General features: G+C 39.0%; 1 protein-coding gene across 1 annotated transcript; it reads left to right on the top strand.

The window, feature by feature from the left end:
* The first annotated feature begins 3034 nt into the window (after nucleotides 1-3034).
* Nucleotides 3035-20923, top strand: LOC108679264 (activating transcription factor 7-interacting protein 2). Its single transcript, XM_047885309.1, has 15 exons — nucleotides 3035-3105; nucleotides 3296-3321; nucleotides 6039-7103; nucleotides 7261-7359; nucleotides 7937-8077; nucleotides 8393-8512; nucleotides 8774-8857; nucleotides 11215-11266; nucleotides 11793-11951; nucleotides 17511-17602; nucleotides 17929-18009; nucleotides 18261-18377; nucleotides 18839-18938; nucleotides 19232-19398; nucleotides 19696-20923. The coding sequence occupies exons 3-15, from the start codon at nucleotides 6264-6266 to the stop codon at nucleotides 19795-19797; spliced, it is 2154 nt and encodes a 717-aa protein (XP_047741265.1). The 5' UTR covers nucleotides 3035-3105; nucleotides 3296-3321; nucleotides 6039-6263; the 3' UTR covers nucleotides 19798-20923.
* The last annotated feature ends 76 nt before the right edge of the window (nucleotides 20924-20999 follow it).

Below are 20999 nucleotides of genomic sequence, written 5' to 3' on the forward strand. Positions count from 1 at the left end.
AGTTACGTAATTTTTTTTTTCGTACCAATCGATAACGAAATGACGTAAAAATCTGTAATAATACCATCCTCTGCATATTTCTAACAATTGATTACGTTCTCAAACTCCCCTTGACCCTTCAAATTTTGTAAATGGGCTATAGTATATACCTATAGCGATGTCATTTTACTAAGTAATGTACCTGAAGCGTGAAATGACGAAAAACTCCTATTTTAACCGGGATGTCTAGGTATTGTGGAGTGGGGATTCTTGGGGACAACCAGGACAAACCCTGTTGTCTCGTCTCGAATGAGAAAAGTATCAAACGCAAACGCAGGAGTCCATAATGGGAGCTTTTTTTCTGTCGGAAGCGGTTGTGGAATGAAGACTATTGACAAAAAGTATATCTGGTAGAAGTGTACAATTTTGGGTTTGACAGCAGACTTGGCGATGCCAAACGATGGCGATGTCGTTAATCATTTTGATTCACTGTTAGGCGATCCAAACTCTAGCAATCAATACCAGTAACGTTCAGCTGGCTGCAGTCATAAGTAGGTGCAGTTAGATTCATCACTAGGTACATATTTCCACGAATCGTCTCGCGTCTTATACTTTGAGTCTGAACTACTTATAGAAGTCTTTAACTTTAACCCTATAATGGCAACTTTCCTCTTTGATTCCAAAAAAAGTTCATGGTACATAACATTGTAACCCAAATCTTGTAATGTTCCTATCTATGAGACTATGGGGTTTGTGATGTACATTCAATATATTCCAGCTGACCCTCGTTCGCCAAGTCATAAGTAAATAGATTTTTATAGTCCTATTTTTTGGCTCATAGCTCTTTGTCGTACAAATTTATGGCGCTCGCAAGGTACCAGGACAGTGGTGTGGTGTAGCTTGAGACCAATTCGAACTACAAGTTATGCAGTCGTGATTTCATTGTCACTTTAGGTCCCTCCCGTCTTGAAATGAGTCATGAAAACTGACAGGACTTCACAATTTGAACATTCTAATAAAATCCCTTCTTTACAGCCTCAGACGGTGGACGAGGTGAACTCAAGTTCACAGTGCTGCTGTAGTTATGGCCGTTATTCGTGCCTAATGTCGCCAGAATGTTGAACGAATGTAGATGCCGACTGATCTATTGAAAAACTTAGTGATCTATTCATTCGGTTAGCAAACTATAAAAGGTTCAATTGTTTGGATATTTTTGAAGCAATATATTTTATGTAGTTATATTTTAGGACTAAAGTTACTTCCATAAAGAGCACACCGTGGAGCCGGCTCGCAGCCGCCATCTAGCTCCTCTACCGCGCTCAGCTTGCCGTACTTGCCGACTCTCTCCCTCTTCCTTACCCCACCCCTTTAAATCCACCACTCGCTCACTTCCTTCTGCTTGAACCAGCTTGTAGCTCAAGTCTCTATTAATTGCCATAAATTCGTATAGGTATCGTTTATTCCTTGAAAATTTTCGAAGTAGCGACCTGTTATTTTGTTCAAACACAATTCTAGGCCTTTTCTGCATACCTCAACTACAGTAAACATAAACCTTACGTTTGGACAGACCTGAAACTATGCAAACTATAATTTTAAATTATTTTGAAGAATCATACGAGTACCTCATAGTTAGCCTCCCGTGTTGTGTTAATATTAGCGGAAGCCACTGAAAATCCATAAATTATGGAAAACCATCATGAAACTGAAAACCATGATAGTAATTTAGCTCATGCATTTTTTCAATACGAAAATTAGATGTGTAGTTCAATTTTCAAACTGATAAAATAGTTTTTATAAACAATTTAAATTGAAATGGGAATGGAAATCAGGTCTATTCTTAATCCCAAAAGGCATGATAAGCAAGTACAGAAACAAGGTGGCGGCGTCTGTGAGAACAGCATCCGATAGTTGCTGGTTTGAGCCTCAGCTAGCTGTAAAATTTCGCGATCTAGAATCGACTACAGGCAAGATATCTTCTTCTCGCCCCATCGTTAAATTAATTATTTCTATAAGAGATAGTAGCACATTAATTTAATGCAATTATTTTACAATAGTTATTGCTTCTCAATAAAGCATATGCAGGGAAGTTTTAAAACGTCAAGTGTTAGCTGCTAATCGTTACAGGGACGTGGTGTCATAATTGTACTGCTTACTTGTAACCTGGCTTTGAACGAAGCCTTGGAATCAGTACGTTTACACAATGTCATAGGAATAATTAGGATAACCTTATTCTAATGATGAATTTTAACATTGCTGCGAATTGCAATCATTATTGCATCTGCTGGATGCTGCACATAAGATTTGGATTATACAATTACAGTTAAGTAATATAGAGGTATCAACTCATGTTTAAGTTGGATTGAAAATTTATGCTGCCAGGACCGGAGCCCCGTGTGCACCAACTGAAAGTGTGTATGGTACCATCAAGGAGCCTAGTTAGGACCTCCGATTTTGAGCAAGTAAAATTCGGTTGAATCTGTGCGATGAATAGATGGGTATATTATCGACGGAATAGAATACTATTTATTTTTCACACATTACATGCAAGTGAACCATATTGACACTTTCTACTTGCACATACCTCTTGATGGTCCACGATTTGAGGACCAACTGGTCAGCCATCTTGAATTGTGTACGCTGTTGCCAAATGAGTGAACATGACGGATGTGAAGCAAGTGTAAAAATGTTGTTGAATTTGGTTCTTAATGCGTTGGATAGCCATGTAAATCACGGTATATTCACCAGTAAATCGGGAAGAAACCAAGCAGATAAGCTAAACAAATTTTTTTGATCAAGTGGAAAGCCTTAGGTGCTGTTCATCTTGTGTAGTGAATCGCACATTACATGTTCATGAAAGGCCCTTCTCTTATATAATTATTCGAAATGAGATATTACTCATCAGGCAGCTCACGTAACTTATAGAACATGAAATTTTGTTTGTTTGATCAGCATGTTGATGGCATGAATTGAATAGTCTTGGTATTGTCATGTTCATCAGCTGCCAACTAGTGTTTTCCGCATCGAATAAGTGTGTCGCCGCTTAGTGTTGGCCCGCGTTTGGAGAGCGAGGTTGGTGGTGTCCGGTGCTGCTCTCATGGTCACTGACTGTCTTGAAAATTTTAACAGGTCGGCCTCTTGTTTTAAATATAATTATGGTGAACAATTCTGTGATATGTTAAAGTTCAAATTTTATCTATTAATCCGATTTTCTGCAAAAAGAAATTAAATATGTTTTAAATTTCCTAATAAGTATAACGTTTTAAATTCTGCCGTAATTTCATGAGTACTAACGTAAACTTTGATTCCGACCAGGTAGGCATCACATTATTCGAACCTTTAGAGGTAAGTTCAACAATAAAACAATTAGTACTCATATTCACTGACTATAATAAAATTTGTAAATAAAAGCAGACAAATTTGCCGTATTACTTATGTGTACAGTGTACACCCGTGGTTCCCAAACTTTTTCACTGGCGCCCTTTTACCTTTGGCTCCCCAGTGAATCTCTAGCGTCCCCCCCCCCGACAGATACATATACCTAATAACAAACGCCCCTTTCTTGATATTTAGTATGCTGCAATTTTATACAATAAAGGTTAAACACAAATCACATTCACGTGACAAATGTGTATTTCACGAATAGAACCCCATGTCCCCATTTAGTAAACCAATTTATTTTTTTACAGTTTTAACTGCTTCAGGCTTCAGCACTAGAAATTCAAGATGGCTTGGAATCTTGGACAAATTTACAGCTGGACTTGTGGCTGGTCTCACAGCCAATCTACAAATTCAGTGACCAAGGAATATCTCCCAAACTAATAATAGCAGCTTGATAAAACTTGTAACACGTATTCATTAGGACCTAACGGTGATGTTAAGCTTGTGAAAACATTTTTAAATTTCACCTTCATTCGGGAGTTATATGGCAATACGGGCCAAAATTTGCAGTGATCAAAGAGTTCCTTCCAAATTACTGAAACAGATTTGAACTAAATTTTGAATATAAATTCCTAACTACCAAAAGGCAATTTTTAGCTTGTGAAAACTTATTTGAATCGGTCATGTTCTGCATGTGTTGTGTACAAAATACAAATTGTCAAATAAACGTATTAACTTCTGACTTCAACTTCGCGGATTGCCGACCCCCTACTGCCCCTTTCTTCCTCACTGCCCTCCCCCCCAGATCTTTCCACTGCCCCCAGGGGGGCAATATTGCCCACTTTGGGAAACACTGGTGTACACTGTAGACTGTCTGTAGTACTGTTTAGTAGAGTAAGTTTGTGCATGATGGCAAACCAGATTTTTTAGTATCAGTTCATCAGTTTTTTTTTTGGCAAATCAGTTTTTAGTATCAGTTAATCTAATCAATTTAAACCAATACCTTACCCTTAGGTATGATGATGCGTTTATGATCCATGATACTTTACTGGTTAGTGGTTTACTTATACAGGAATGTAATTTTCCTACTTAGAAATAAGATTTTGCAGCACTAAAGTGACATTTAGGATCCTGCAGCCCAATATTGCACTTTTTTTTTAAATAACAATTTGAGAGTAATACATCTAGCAGGAATCTCACAACTCCAAAAATTACATGAAAGCTCTATTTGTGGCTCAAAAGGTTATATTCCAATTCCATGCCAGTACATTTACATACAGCACTTGAAAAATGTAGTTGGGGAGGTGTCTGAATAAATCCCTGCTTTGAAAGTGCCACTTGCATGTGTGTGGTGCCAGTGGTGGTATTACTGGTATGGAGTATTCAAGGTATTCCTATACCGGTACCCATGTTAAGTATTCTTTCAATATATTTGCATTAATTTTTGGTTGATATGGAATTGCCATGGTCTGCCTATGAATGATGTTGATGGTGGTGGGCTGGTCAGGCTGAGTCTGACAAGTTACCAAGTTCTAGCATTGTTATTGTTGGCACTTGGCCCTATAGAGTCAAAGAAAAATTTATGATATTGTTAGTTTTTTTCTATATATTAAGATGCATTTTCTGTCATTATTGAAATTGCAACATTTGTAAAATCAAATCTCACTATTGTTATTTGTTGAACGATTTATGAAGCTAATAATCAAAAATAATTTTGATAGTTTAAAAAAGTGAAATAAAGAGGAAAAAATATTTTTATATCAATGTAGGTTTACTAGGTTATTATATTCCCCTTTAAGAAACTGCAGTATGCAAATTATATCAATACTAAAAGTGATGATATTATTATAGGTTCCTTTTTTATAGGGTTTACAAAAAAATAGTTACTGTACAATGAACATTATTGTGGAGCTTATTTCTTCCAGGATGATGCATTGAAAGAAAAGTCCCTCAAATTTAGACTAACTCACTAATATCACTATAGACCAGTGTGAACTGTGAACTTGTGAAGGAGGTACAGTGGAACCCCAACCTTATGAACAAACTTCCTTACAAACCATCAGTTCAGGAAAAATATGCTCCACTATGCAATGTTGATTTGCTTTACAATCCCTGGAGCTACATAAAAGCAGTGGATTGGCATAAAATGTGTATCAAGGATTAATTTTACATCAAGCAATATGCAGGTTAATTATTAAAGCCAAAATGAAAGTATGATGGGCCAGAGAGATGCCATGTTAGATGCCTCAAAAGAATAATAATTTTTTACCTTATAGGCCTATTGTTAGTATACATAATATATAAATACACAGTATGAAACATATATAATAAATTGTTACTTAAATGGGTGTTTTCTTTCCTAATCTCAAATATAATTGATTTTTTAGCACAATATATACTGTAAAATGGGGTAACTTTGATCACTTTTTTTTCAAAATGCCATTTTTTTACTAGATAAGTTAAACTTAAATTGTAACATGCAAAATACAGGTCTGTACTCTAGCTTCACTCACCATAAATTGCTGGCTCCTGCCTCTCATAGTTTTGATGTAATTTAAAAATAAAGTGATGTTCTTTGTTACCCCAGCTCTTCTGAAGTATTGAATTGTTAATCATTACTACTAGTAATATTCTTATTGCATTTTTTTAACCTTTAAATTCTACATATCTTTCTCTTTCAGAAAGAAAAAGATGAAACCAGTGGCTGGATAACAAACGCAGTATCCAATAACAAATCAATAGTATCCAATAACAAATCAAGTTCAGATCATTCCTGCAACAAACTCAACACTGAAGAAATAGAGCAAACAAAAACTTCAAGCTCAGGGCAGTTTTCTCAAGTTGATTCAGAAGAAAACTTGGCAGCTAAAAACCAACCAACTGAGAATCCTCCATTACAAGACACTATGAAGGGAGAAGTTGCAACAGCTCATATGCCTATCATTTCTGAGACTCGTCCTATGATTCACATCCCTGCTGGGGTTGTCAGTGAATTCATGAACTCTGAGTCATCTCTACCTCCAGTTATAAACTCGTCAAAGAGTTCAATTTCCGTGCTTAAAACAATGGATTTCAATTTATCCAGCTTAAATGGCATCACTAGTTCGAAGACAATGGCAGCAAAAACAGCAAGCCCTTTAGTGAAAGCTGTGAAGGATGTTGAAGATAAAAAGAATGAAGCTGCATCGACCAATGGAGAATTATCTCTGGATCCATTAATAGGCTCTATTCCTCCTGATTCAAGACCAGCTAAACCTGCAAGTCCAGCTGCCTTGTGTAATATCCCCAATGCTACTCAATTGACTGCTGATACTGTTTCTCCTATAGAGAAAGCTAAAGACCTTCCTCATTTGTCTGCACCCAATAATTTGCTGAAAAGTTCTAGCTTGCAGTCCACTTCTGATCACATGGAAGAACTTGCTTGTGTCGAGAAAGATTCAGTAACCGAAGATTCTTTATTGCTCACTAATTTACCTTTCACAGTAGCTACACCGGTAGTTCTTGCTGATCTTCCAGATCTTCCAGAATCTACAGACATCACAGAACTTTCACCATTGAAGCCTAGTGGAGTTTCCACATCTAATTCTGCTGCAACTTCTAACAACTTGGATGTGCTACTGGATGTTGGAGAAGGAACTTGTGACATGTTAGATAGCACCAGGTCTGGAAAGAAAACTCCGAAAAGAGTGCTGTCTTCGGAAGATGAGGGACTCGTCAAGAAACGACGACTATCTCCTAATGTTGAGGTAACCTTGCAAAAATTGCATATATAGTAGCTTTCTAGAAATTTTTGTTGCATAAGTTTTCCCATATGAAAAAAACTTAGCATGTATATAATTCTGAATATATGATGAACCCAAAATTTAATCTGCTAGATCTTATGATTTAGTCTGTGATTTGCAGACACTGGATGCACACAAGAAAGAAGATGAAGCTATGGTAAATAAAGAAGTTGAGAAATTAAAAATGGCCACTTCTAAACTACGGAAGCTCAAGAGGAAGGCAAGTATCTTGTTAAAATGGGTTTATCTCGTAACCTGACTGATAATTCCCTACATCTTTTGTAATATTTACACTTCCTCTTAGCTCTTAGCCATTCTAACAATGAAAAAATTTTTTCCTTAAAATGCATGCAGCTGTGTTTAACTCTTGCAGAATTGTTCATTCATTTCTGTAAAAGCTTTGAATTTAGACTATCCTTTGGCTTTTGTTTTGGCCTACAATTTCCGTTTTACTTACCTGTAATACATATTTTCAGCAATATATGTGATTTTTTCATTTATTTTTGACCTTGTTGATCTAACTAAATTTCAATGGAATGTTTATGTAAGAAAAAATTCATCATTGAATGCCCACTATACTTGTTATGAGTAAAGACTGAAAAAAATTATTGCATGTATGCTTTTATTTAATTAAACCATGGATTTTTAAATTTAGATTAGGGTGGGTGCTGCCATATTCTTTCAAAAGCAATTTGCACTTCTGGTGTGTAGATGCCAAGAATATCTTTTTACATTCCTGGTGAACAATACCTGCCTTTTAGATCCATTTTAAAAACAATTTCTACTCTCTTTTGCAGGATTTAGAGAACATGATAGTAGATTTGTTTATGAATAAAATTCTACACAGCCATGAAATTGGTAAATACAAGAGCCTCTGCGAGAAGCTGGAGTTTACCCTGGAAGCCAACCGCAAGAAGACAGCTCAGTTTCATAAGGAGGTAAGTTTGGTTTCCCCATTTTCTTCATATATGTAGGAAATGTCATGTTATGTATCTAATTGAACAATAAAACGCAGCATACTATATTTACTTATGATAATAAGTTTCAAATTGCGAGTAACCTGCATTTTGTGAAGCACTCTTGAAGTTGCATAGAAATGTATGCATGTAAATAAAATTATAAATACGTGTTAGGCGTTGAATTTTTTTCAAGTATTGTGCACTGTTTTTAGCCATCCATATGATGACTCGACAAATACATAAGACATCTTGCAAAGACTATTGGGTGTGAGCATTCCAACGATTCTATTTCAGCTGGAGGACCTGCGTAAAGTCACCAAAAAATTACAAGAAGAGCATAATGCTCGCAAGGAATTTCTGGTCACGCCCATCAAAATTAAACGATCTGTTGGCATTCAGGCTGCACCACACATTGTAAGTTGATCTCTTGTAAGAATCGTCAAAAAAATTTTTGCAATGAAACTTTTGATTCTAATATGTTGGAAGATTTGTTCAGAATTTTTTTTTATCCTAAAAATTTTGACGTACTTCGCAGTTGAATGCCAGGACATGAATTTCTCCACCGTAATGATTTTTTTTGAAAGGTTGGACCGATCCACTTTAATATTAACATACCTTACAAAATACAAATCCACTTACAAATTTGATGACCCGAGCTCTATAACCGCGTTTCAGATACAGAAGGGCATCGCCGCCGCCTGTGGCGATTGGGGCAAAAGTGGCCCGCGGATGTCTGCAGGAGGCTCGATGCTCAGTCAGGTCTGTACAATATTTTTTTACCACACTTCTCTGTAACGCCACTTCTTGTTTGTTTGTTTGTCTGTCTGCTACAAATCTTATAATCAATATTTAACAGACTTGTCCAATCGATCTGAAATTTTGCACACTTGCGTGAAGTTGGAGACAATACATGAATCGATTGACAGAGTATAATTTTTTTAAATTGAAAGATTTTTTTTAATATTTTATAATAATGTAGGAAATTCATTGTACATTTGTAACATTAGAGACACCGGCCTCTTTTGAAGTGTGGTCTTGAAATTTTTTAAAGCATATTATTGCCATTACCAATAGAATTTTTTTTATAAATCTCAATATAAGTCTTGGTTCATTTAGTGATTTTTCCTAGTGGGAGGAGATTGGGGAATGGCATAACACGCTCAAGTTTGATACCCAAAATGTACATAATTGCATATATGTTGAAGTCCTTGGTTGAATATAAAGCTCTTGGGCCATACTTGCAAACCTCGCTAAGTGAACGTAAGTACTTACGCTCTATTTTCTTGTCTGTGATTGGTGGATTTTGCTTGAAATGCCGTCTATGATTGGTTGATGAACTTACGATCTCTTAACTTTTTTTGAAATTATAGGCCCTGATTCAGAATCGCGAGGCTTCGAACAGGCTCTGCTCTTGCCTATGAGTTTCTTCACAAGTCAGGCTAGACTTTACTCCACTCGTAAATGAGATGGCGATATAAATTTTTCCATGCTTGTTCAGCTATTTGCTTGCAAACGGTGGACAGTAACAAATAATATGTAAATTTTGTATTAAAAGAGTTATATGAAGGTAATTTCAAGAAGCTTTAAATATTAATGTTGATCAAGTCTGCGATTTTTACACTTTTTCCGAGATGTCAACGAGTTGTAATTTTTTATTTTCCAATGAATCGTATACTCAGCATTTCTTTGTCAGCTTCTTTGGTGTAGATATTATCTACCAAAAACTAGTTACTAACAAGCCTGCTGATACGTGGTGGGAAAAGTCCGTATATTAACTGATTCGATGGAGGTTTTGTGGAAGGTATGAGTGGAAAGAGACGTCGTAAATTACTGAACTGTCAGTGCACGACGGGCGGCACGGTGAAGGCGAACTCAATGAGGGGGCGAGGAATAATACGTTGCAAGTGGTCGTCCTAGTCCAATTAGTTATTGCCGACCGCTTGCCATTCCTTGGCCACCTGAATGCCGCCCATTATCGCAAAAATGGCTGGCTAAAATTAATTTCAAAGACTACAAAGCCCGAGGGTATCAACTAGCCGAGCTTAGGGCATATCAAGGATTTCACAGGATGGTATCAAATACTTCGCTCTCAGACTTCGCCGCACTCTGACTTCACAGTCATAGTGCGGCGAAGTTCGAGGGCGAAGGACTCGTGACAAGGATGCGGAACCCTTGTTCTGTGTTCAGATCGGCAAGTTGCTACATTCGAGCTTGTTGCCTTTGTAATATGAGCAGCTACTTTCGAGCACACACGAGTATCTACTGCAAAACAATGGTCTGAAGAAGCAAGCGCATTAGCGCATTATGATACCTGAGCCAGTACCCATCTTGGTTCTACGGCCGACTTTCAGGCGGCCGACGAATGGCCTGTGGTCGGCTAAAACTAATTGGCCTCGGACGACCACTGGCCATCTATTATTACCCGCTCCTCATTGTGCTCCCCTTCACCACAAGAGTGAACGGAGGGTTATTTACGACGTGAATCCTCCATCAGAACTGCAGCTTCCAAAGAAAATGTGAATTCTCCGATTTAGCAGGAACGAAAAAAGTCTTTTGTTAGAAAATATCTACAAAATAGAGGTTGATTCAGATATGTCTTCAATACCGAACATTTGAGTATGAATAGTACTACTTCCTTATGTCTCCCCAATTTAGGGAAGTCGCATAGCATAATGAACATCGATGTACAACCTTTCCCTCTATCGTAACTGATGCTATTTAAAATTTACATATTTTTGTTACTGTAGAGAAAGATGTAATTAAACTGATAAATAAGCATGAAAAAATTCAATTTGATATTTCATTTACGAGCGGAGATATAATGACTATACTTTGTGATAGAATCTCGTAGGAATCCAGCCGAGCCTGCCTGAGGGCTCGCGGTTCTCAATCAGAGCCTTAATAAATTTTCTGAGAAGTCACAATAAATTGGACTTTTGACTTGTGTACTTGGTTGCTTTAATTTAACTTTTAATTGATTGAAATTCAGACCTAAGTTTGTTTAGAGCTTGCTACTGTGAAACTTCATCATAGACTAAAATCATATTCCGATGATTTCATGTAGTTGATTTACATCCTCGTAATTATTGATGACTAACTTTAATACTCTTCTTCAGAGTAACGGTCACTCATCTCTGCAGTCCGCGATGACGGCGAGCGCTAATGCAGGTGATGCATCATCCGATTTATTATCACTGTGATATTTGCATTGAAACTTCACTCTCCTGGAGTTACAGAAATTACTACTCTCCTTCTACTTCACTCCTGCGAAAATGATTCTATCATTAGCTAGAACCATTAAGAAAAACTAATTAATAGGTTTTTTAGTCAATATCAGAATTTCTAAAACTAATTTCCTTGAAAAACACGTTCATCAGGAGTTAAGGCTAGAATTCAGTTTCTTGTAAACGATTTCGTTTAGTGTAAAATTTTTTAATTACGCACTTAGATTAATTTTAATAAGACTCATCTTGTTATCTTGGAAGTTGAGAAATTGCTATTTGTATGAGAATAACAATCGCATATGAGCATCATAAGATTATATTATTTTGACATGTATCCTCCCTTATGAAGACTTTTTGAAAATTATTTTCATATATGCCTTGTATGTGGCATATCAGCATAGGTGTTGATTCGTAAAAGATAATCTTGATTGCGATGTATCGGTGTGTACTTACCTGCATGACGTCAACAGGAGCGAATCAGGGAGCGGTGATGCGCACGTCGATGAGTGGCGTGCGGTTGGGCCCTTACATCCCCGGCGCCCCTAGCGAGCGGCGGTCTCTGGGCACATCCGTGACCAGCGCAGGCAGTAAAGGCAGTGCCGTCATTGACCTCACTGACGAAGAAGAAAGTAAGATTTAGGATTACAAACAAAATTATATTACTTAGTTTAGCATATAATTTTTATATACTCTGCTGCTGAAAGATGGAAAAGACAAAATTTTCCGGCGTTGATGATTACATAAATGTATTGTGTTTGAGTAATCTCTTTGGTTTGATAGTTCATTGATTAATCGAGACCTTCATGATTAAATGAATATTGTATTTTCTTATTAATTCAAGTGTGAAATCTACCATGCATGCAATAACTCAGCTCGACGCAGGGTTCTTCAGAATAAAATAGTAATGCAGGAAAAATAGCACGAAAGAGCTGTGAGGGACGAGACGGTTACTAAATAAAGTAGTAACTCACCATCATGCCAGAGAACCTCCTGATTGGTTGATGCTTGCTCGCTCAGTCGCCTGCAGGGTTATTTCCTACCTCGCACCTTTTGTTTAATTAAATATATTCCAACCTAAATTATATAAACAAATATTGTGTAAAGTTGTGTTAGGAATTCAACTTACCCATTTAATCATTAATTGTAATCCTGTTGGAAATTAAACAAAGATTCAGTTAAGGTGCTGCTTATACACAGGAAATTTTTGCGAAATTGCACATCAGCCTTTGTCGAAGATTCACGGAACAAAGTCGATGATGCCCCAAGTTACCTCTTTATCCTACCCAGTCACTCACCTACACTCATCGTTTAGCGACGAAGTTTTTTTGTCTCCTCAGCTGTATTAATTACAATTTGACCATCGGCTTTATAAATTGCCTCCTCAAACTCGCCATTACTATAACGTTCCATATTATTCCACTGAGCGCAGACTTTACTCGACGGCTTCTTACGACGAACTGGCGCTTGCAGATGAAAAATATCGTATAGCTACTACTTTCCTGTTTTATAAGCTTTCAACCGGTAAAATTAGAACGAGAAAGTATTTGCCGCCAATTATATCGGCTGAAACTTTCCCCGTTCGCACCATATCGGCTGAAACCTTTAGGCCGGGTTTGCACCATAATGCCGGGCACTTGCTAGCGACGGCCCAGTTCAATATTCTTTAATGTAGGTATTACCATAGAAGCATTCGCACCATATAGGCACGGCAGGTACCTTGCACGGCTGGTGTGAATGCTATAGAAATGCATTAAAGAATATTGGACTGGACCGTGACTGACATATCCCTGGCAAGTGCACGGCAGTATGGTGTGAACCCGGCCGGTGTCAATAAGATTTCGTTGTCATGTTTGACAAAAATAACGTGGTCTCATAATCACAGTTCTGCTTAGTCTCGACTCTAACATCTCACTCGAGAGACGTCTACCAAAAGCGAGGCTGATTCCGCCAATGTATGCAGCTGCCGTAATACGAAGTAGGTTTCGTGATCATCTGGTTATGCAGAAATGCGTCAAACATAAAAAATGTTATTAATGAAAAGTTGAGAATTATTACGGACCCCTTTGTCAATGTCAATATACTTTTCGATTGCGGTAATTTTTGGGATCGGATCGATAACATTCAAGTGTCGATTTATAGAGGCGAGGTCCGTTTTGAAATTGAAATGTTTTATATTGTGTCGGCCTGAATTCCTGAATTGAATTGTAGCGTGTGCGGTCTCTTCAGCTAACCCTCCAAGTCACGCGAGTCAGTTTGCCGTTAAAATTTCAGGATGGATGACATCCCGACTCTTGAGATCTCTGCTAGCTGTCTTGCAGCCTTTGCGTCTTGGCCTGCGCATTACGAACCGACACCTCCATCCGATATAAATATTTTCCTCGCTATGCCTCCCCATGCTCGAACTACCGACATCGATTTAAAAAGTCGTGCACTTCCATCGTCGTCACGCACATCTAGATCCTACCTGAACAATAACCCGCTTTGTTGGTTATCCACCGCTAAGCTTTCACAACTTGCCTCCTAACAATAATTTTCGTTGGCTCTGCGCTTCGACTAGGCGCCAACATGCAGCTTCGCTGCAGTTGCAGTCGACTTCCAAAATGTCGGTCGCTACGTAAAATGTACTATATATCGCGATATCGGCAACCATCATCTATCCCCCAACTTGTCCAAACAGAGCTTCTGCGACATTCTCTTAGCTCTAGCCTCACAGTCTAGCCCAGTGTTAATTTCTCAAACTTTTCCTTCTAGCGCCTTCTGGGGCATAACTAGTGATTTCATACTTATCTAATCAAGTTACAAGTAAATTTAAGTGATAATCATTAGTTTTGTTGCTGAAATTAATTAAATATTTGCAAAAATATCCTGACGAAATTCGGGAATCGCCTAGGTTCTGGCCGAATAGTCTCTATACTCGGCACAGTTATTCTGGGTCTGCTTCGCAACCCGATCGAAATCAGTTCCCTATAACAAAATTCGGGGACCGCCTAGGCTTCGGCCGAATGGTCACTACACTCGGCGCAAAGTTATTCTGGGTCAGTTGGCCAACTGATCGCAATCAGCGACTAGTCAGAACCTCCTTGCCGACTTTATGGTCTCCTGAGAGTAGGGCAAGAGTTGGCAGAATTCCCTCAGTCCCCTCACCAGGCTCTGGTAGCTGTCTGATTCGGGGACCGGAATGTAGACCAAAAAGCGGACATAGAGAAGCTGATTTACGTTCGGTCCGAGTCCTAGGCGGTCCCTAATTCAGGCTCGCCACCAACTAAACTTTTTGATAGGGATTGTTGTTTGGAATCTTTCAGACTTTGAAGATGCCCGAGAGTATGACAAGGGTTGGCCGAGCCGAGTCATACCGAGCTAGCAAGCTGCCCAGAGGCTGCCTATCGAACCCTGAGCCGAAACGGACATAGAGAAGCTGATTTACGTGCTGCCCGAGTCTTAGGCGGCCATAATGCAGAGTCGCTCATGCTTCTAAATTTTGTAGGGAAATTACTATTTCAACTCTTGACTATAGTTGAGCCTCAACGATGGTAACTTTAGCAAGACTAAACTCGTTTACTCGATTAAGCCACTAGCGTAGCAGCGGTGTATTCTCTCCCAAGGTATGTAAAATGGAGAAATGAGCCGAGACTGGTCCAAATAGCGATGCACTTGTTGCTCTAGCTACACCTGTTCACCCTGACCTTCTTTAACCCGGCAAAAAAGGCGTATCGGTGCTACGTCCAGTCTGTCCGTTTTTCTACGCTCACGACTGCGATATTGGCCGCGACCATATAGGAGGTAGTAATGGTCCTTGAAAATTCCCAGAGCATCCTTCCTCCTTGATGGTCCTTGAAAATTCCTACATCCTTCCTCCACACGGTTACATATTTCCTATTGAGTTCTTACTTCTTACTAAAGCGCCACGTTCACCCTGCAACTGGTGTCCGAGCCGATGCAGAAGGTTATACATGTGTCACGACTCAGACTTCCCATTTAATAGCACCCTACCAATTAGCTATAACCTACGAATGCGAAGATGAAAGATCTCCAACCATGGTCGTTGAAGCCTTTCCTCTGGGAAATTCCCATTCAGGGCAAATCCGAATAATCGATCTCATGATCACGTCTTCAAAATCTCGTCTCCGTTTCTGTGTTTTCTTCTTTCCCTCCTCGGCTCCCGAAAAACAGTTGTGTATGAAAACGACCAACCATTAGGTTCGTTGGAACTGAAGTATCTTCACAACTGGTCGGCTTCTTTTCTTCTGTCGCAAAAAATTCGCTTATGCAGAGGTTTCGTCGCTTTTCATCATCTGATTACTTGCGGACCACCTTTTCTCTCGGGCGAGACCTCATTCCTAGTCTCCGGTTATATCCTCCTCGTCATTAATTGATAGAAGACTCCTATCGTTTAATTTGAGCCATCCCCTCAGTGGGGACTTCTGACGCGTGTCTGTGCTCGTCAGAAGTCATATGGCGATTGTTCCTGAGCGCCCCACCGCTGAGCTCGCGGTGTCTGACTGCGGGCTTCAGTTGTTGGGTCAAGTTATTAAGTAGGTAGAATTCTTTACATTTCCATTCTCTGTCTCTCGTGCGGGAGGCCGACGTCCCGTGTAAGCGACCTCTTGTTCGAGTGTCTTCGTTTCTGTTGTTTTTCATCTGTCCCTCCTTGTCACTTCGTCTCTCTGAGATGCTAACGCTGCTTCTTTAGCGGCAGCTTCACCGGGCTGGACAATTGAGACCTTCCGCCCCTTGTGGGTGAAGAATGATTTTTGATTTGAGAAACTTTCGATGACCGAGACCTTCCACCTTTTTGGTGATGTTCATCTTGACTTTCCGTGCGAGATAGCTAAATAGCTGAAGCGAGAGTAAACATGTGGCCACTAAACTAACTTAATTTGAGCCATGGTTCTTTATTACACTGAAGGCTTCGAACTGCTCATGCATTTGTTGCGACTCCATGCTGTCACCTAAGATGGTAGGTTACATGGAGGTTCTTCGACCAGAGCCCAAGTCCTAACCTGGCGTAGAGCCTAATACTTTTGCCTGCCTCAGTCGTTGCGGTGACGGCGATTGAGAAATTTCCTAAAATTTTATTCAGCGTCAAGTTCGTTTCTGACACGGATTGATTGATTGATTGATTGATTGTGTTCACGATCCCATAATCGAGCTATAGCCAGGGGACGAACTGATGTTTCGATGCGACGTTCAGTCGTGGACGATCATTACACTCTAGGTTATTCGCTTCAGAATATTGTGGCGTAAAGCTTATAATACTACAATCTAGATGATATCAAGGGCTGGTTACTGACTGCAGGCCTAACTGCGGTTTATTGGCTGTCTTGCGGAAACATTCTAGGCGTGCCATTCAGGGCTGATAAGTGCACAGAATTGGTGGTGCACGGCTGCGCTTTCCTTTGCTTTACCCTGGTTTCGTTTTACTGAACCAAGGTTCAGGCTTTCCTCGACCAATCAATTTAAAACCTCACCAGCAAAACAAGCTTGACTTATTGCTTTGGAAATATCGCGGTGCTTGATCAAAGAGGTAAAAATATGTTACAATTGTATTTAATTGTAGTGCTTCGAAGTCGACCACTTCGAAGAAGAGGGAAATTTGAACAAATTCGTGGATCGATTTCGACATGAAATGATTTGTATTGATGTCTGTAGAACTTATTGCATCCAAATTGAACTGAATATGAACTAACTGAAATTAATGTATTTTTAAGTCGAGAATGGTTTGGAATAGAAGTTGCCAGTGTCCTACTCAATGTAGTAACATCCCAGTGGCTTATTGTTACTTTTCGATTGGAGCACGAACTTCAGCCTACTAAATCACTGCGCTGGCGGCTCAGTGAACATCAGCCAGTCTTTCCTCTAAACTCTGATGGTTTCGTCACGTGGTTCTGTTCAATACTAATACTACAATCAATCAAAATACTACACAGCTCTCCATCAAAATCTGGTTTGAAAATAAATTTCGTCACGAGACAAATCCAAAGCATTTTTTGTAGCAATAATTCATATTCAGCAGGGCACGAGTTCTGATACAGTTCGAGGCGAAAGAAATAATAGGATGTTCAATGATTCCAGTTAAATGTCATTTGTAGTTTCTGCGAATTTCCCCTGTACACAAGAAAGTTATTGTAAATGTTGGATTGTTTCCATGATATTTTTGACACCGTTTCTTATTTAATTTACTCCCCCAGCTCGTGCCCCGGCCCTGGCTAATTCGGTGACCAAGACTACCCAGGTTGTCAAAGCCTCGACTTCGGTAGGCAGCGCCTTCGTTACTATGCCGGTGAGCTACTTTATTTTCCACTCCTAATTATGATGGTAATAATCTTTGTAATATGAGTAAGATTTTTTTATATAAGTAATGGTGTATTGGTCCCGTTAATTATTTGATTTTTAGTGAAGCCAGAACATCAAACTATTCAATACTTGAATTCTTTTTCCTTTTTGTTCACGACTTGATGTTGTATTTATTTCCTCGAAACTTCCCTCCGCTGCGTTCTTCACAACAATAAAGTTTCATTGCGTGCTGGTTTGTGTAGCGGAGCCGTTTATCTTGACAACATTTGGTATTTCCCAGCATGCTGTTTATCGCTGAATTATTCTTCCTAGGCTTCTGCCGGAGCCCAGTACGTCTTCGTCCCAACGTCTGCCAACGCCTCTGGGACCACCGTTGTCGTATCAGCTAATATGGTGAGAAGAATTCAGAATTGCTTCTTAACTCAGCTCATGATGTAGGATTTTCTTGACAAAAAAAAAAAAACGAAACTCACCTTATTGCATAATTGGGCTTTCCAATTACACGTGTTGACAACATTACGAATTTCACAAAATGAGTCCGATTGCTGCGTCGTGAGTTGCTGCAAATCCTTTCAAATTTTATCTCGGGCATCTTACCTGCTTTAGTTTTGTCGATATGTTTTTAATGCGCTATTCAATTTCAGGGGAGCAATTCCGTCGGGGGCGCCAACAATACGTCGCCTCGTTTCCTACTGCCTGGCATTACTTCGGGTGCCGCGCCGAAGCCAGCGGTGCCTGTAGCATCACAACAACAATCACCGGTTAGAGTTTGGTGATCTTTCATATTTAACTTTGCATTCATTAAGATAAAAACCGGATGTGACTTAAAACAAATGAAATTAATTCAGAAATTGACTTTTTTGTATACACTATCTTTATTGTTAGCGTCATACGGGGTGGTATACAATAAATTTTACATATCATACCTGAGAAAGCGAAGAGTTAATGCAACTTGAAGCTGTAGATTGTGGTGAATTCTGCAACGGACTATTTGGTGAAAACGTATCATAAAGGCTCTGTGACAATTTATGCAAAATGTGCAATAGATGAGAAATATCGTGATGAATATAACGCATTCGCTATTAGCCCAATAAGTAATTTGATTAATCAACTTGGACATGATATGAACTCAGTTTGTTTCTCACAACTACGAGATTGAACAGATACGTCCGCTCGATCCAAGCCTCATTGTAGCTCATTAATAAATGGCTGTCCTCTACAGCATCCTGCTCAGCTGCCGAGGACTGCACCACAGCAAGTGGTTGGTGGGGCGAAGCAGCTACCACCTCAGCCAACATTGAAGCTCAGCCACAAAGAAAATAGTAAGTATTTCTTTTCAACCAGTTAACTAGTTGAAAATATACAGGACAGTATTATATTATACTGTATTTACTCTAAATTGTATTTACCCTGAATCATTCATTCCTCCGTTAGCCGTATTCAAGTCACAACACAAGCTTTGACTTGACTGAAATTGAAGATTAATTTTGTTACTTGAATTCATTATGCTGAAATTTCTTACCTACTTCTCATGAATCTACTTCCTAACTTACTATGTCACGAGATAAATGAAAATAATCTGACCCTGCTTATCCTGAACACTTGCATTTTGCAGGCATAGTTTTATCGTGGACAATGGCTAAAAGCACCGAGCACGAGAGCATCGCGTCATACCAATTGTTCGCCTACCAAGAGAGCAACCAGCCGCCATCTCCGAACTTGTGGAAAAAAGTGGGCTCCGTCAAGGCTTTGGAACTTCCCATGGCCTGCACTCTAACACAAGTACGTGCCTCAGTTTAAAAATTAAATTAATGTCATTTATCTACTAGAAGCTATCTTGGCTATAGAGGTGTAGATAGAAGAAATGAAGGAAAGTTGAGGCAAGAACTACTGATTTTCTTATTGTGGGTCCTTTTGAATAAGCTTTTGTGTGTCCTTGGAATTAGCTATGTGTTTTTTCCCTATTCTCTGCATCTGCGCTAAGTAGAACTTTGCGTGTATTTTTAGTGTTTTCAAGTTGAAAAAATAAAAAAAACGATTTAAAGTGTTGAGTTTTAACGTGATGGTGCACCTTTACAGTTCATGCCTGGTCATCGCTATCATTTCGCCGTTCGGGCCGTCGATGCTAAGAATAGGCTCGGTCCTTTTTCTGATCCTCGCAGCATCAGACTGGAGAAATAGAGCATCATCGCACTTTTTTCGCTTTTATAATAGTATTGTGTATATAATTAGAAGTTTTACTGTAAGGCAAAACTCTTGGACCACCGTCCATGTCTCTGGTGAGCACTGGTGTACCTCTTTTCTATAAGTTCATATAAAAAAATATTCGTATTTACTATGTACAACTAACGTCGTTGATAAATTGACAGTTGGGACAAAATCTGCTTGATGTAGTTGAGGAGGGTTTTGAGGCAGCTCTGTTGCTACAGCTCCTAGATATAAATATGTACGAATTCAATTATTATGACGAGTGTGTTGAAGCTGTCCAAATTTACAATAAGTGTGCTTTTTATAATGTTCTTAAGTTATTAGATCGTCCAATACATGATTATCTCAGCTCTCAGGTTATTATTATCTTCGTGAAGATAGTTGGTAATCTCAATTCGTTGTGACCTATGGTTTGTGGGATCGGCGTCTCGGTCTTCATCGGGCTGAGCGTAGAGTTATTCGTACTTATTTCTTGCATTAGTAGTGACTAGCGGACTCGCTCGACTACCTAATTATGCTTAAACTAAATATGAACCTAAATCATCTCACCTTAGCTCATTCAATGACAATTATTATCCTCGGCCTTTCCTTATATTATTCACTTAAATAATATTTTGTACGTTTTTACCATCGAGTCCATCAGATCAAGTCGTTTAATTTCTCGGTGTAAATATCGTTTGTAAATATATCATCTTAATTGTACATTTAGTATTAGAACTGTTGTTTTTGTGCGAGATTAAGGAAACATTAATTAAGGTGCCATGCTTTCTCTTCGAATGAGCAGAGACGGAGTGCTTGGTAGATCTTTTCGTGTGCCTCCCTCTCCTTCATTAGCACTGCCACGTATGGTTATTAAATTAGCGTAGTTATTATTTATTTATTAATAACGGCAGAGAATAGATTCTGGTGGTTTTTTTTTTCGGGTTTTTGGCATCATTCTTGTAGAATGGTGGCGTTATTAACTTACCCCTTCCTTTCTCATACATCACTGGATATTTTCCTTTACATTTGATTGGTGAAGTTATCGGTACAGGTATATTTAAGCTAAGGAGCAGTTTGACTTGTGTGTGATCGAAATCAGTAAACTGTTGAATTTGTACATCGCTGAATACCTGATATCATACCTATTTGTGCGTGCATCACGGCACCCAGGATTTTGAGTACTCAAGATTCTC

This window comes from Hyalella azteca, unplaced genomic scaffold, assembly GCF_000764305.2.
Source record: "Hyalella azteca isolate HAZT.00-mixed unplaced genomic scaffold, Hazt_2.0.2 contig17504, whole genome shotgun sequence".
NCBI lineage: Eukaryota > Metazoa > Arthropoda > Malacostraca > Amphipoda > Hyalellidae > Hyalella > Hyalella azteca.

Excerpts from the sequence above, each read along its gene's own strand:
- LOC108679264 (XM_047885309.1), top strand. The coding sequence starts at position 6,264 with ATGAAGGGAGAAGTTGCAACAGCTCATATGCCTATCATTTCTGAGACT. Across the intron at positions 11,952-17,510 it reads CCTCACTGACGAAGAAGAAA|CTCGTGCCCCGGCCCTGGCT; the intron begins GTAAGATTTAGG and ends TTACTCCCCCAG. Across the intron at positions 18,010-18,260 it reads TTGTCGTATCAGCTAATATG|GGGAGCAATTCCGTCGGGGG; the intron begins GTGAGAAGAATT and ends ATTCAATTTCAG.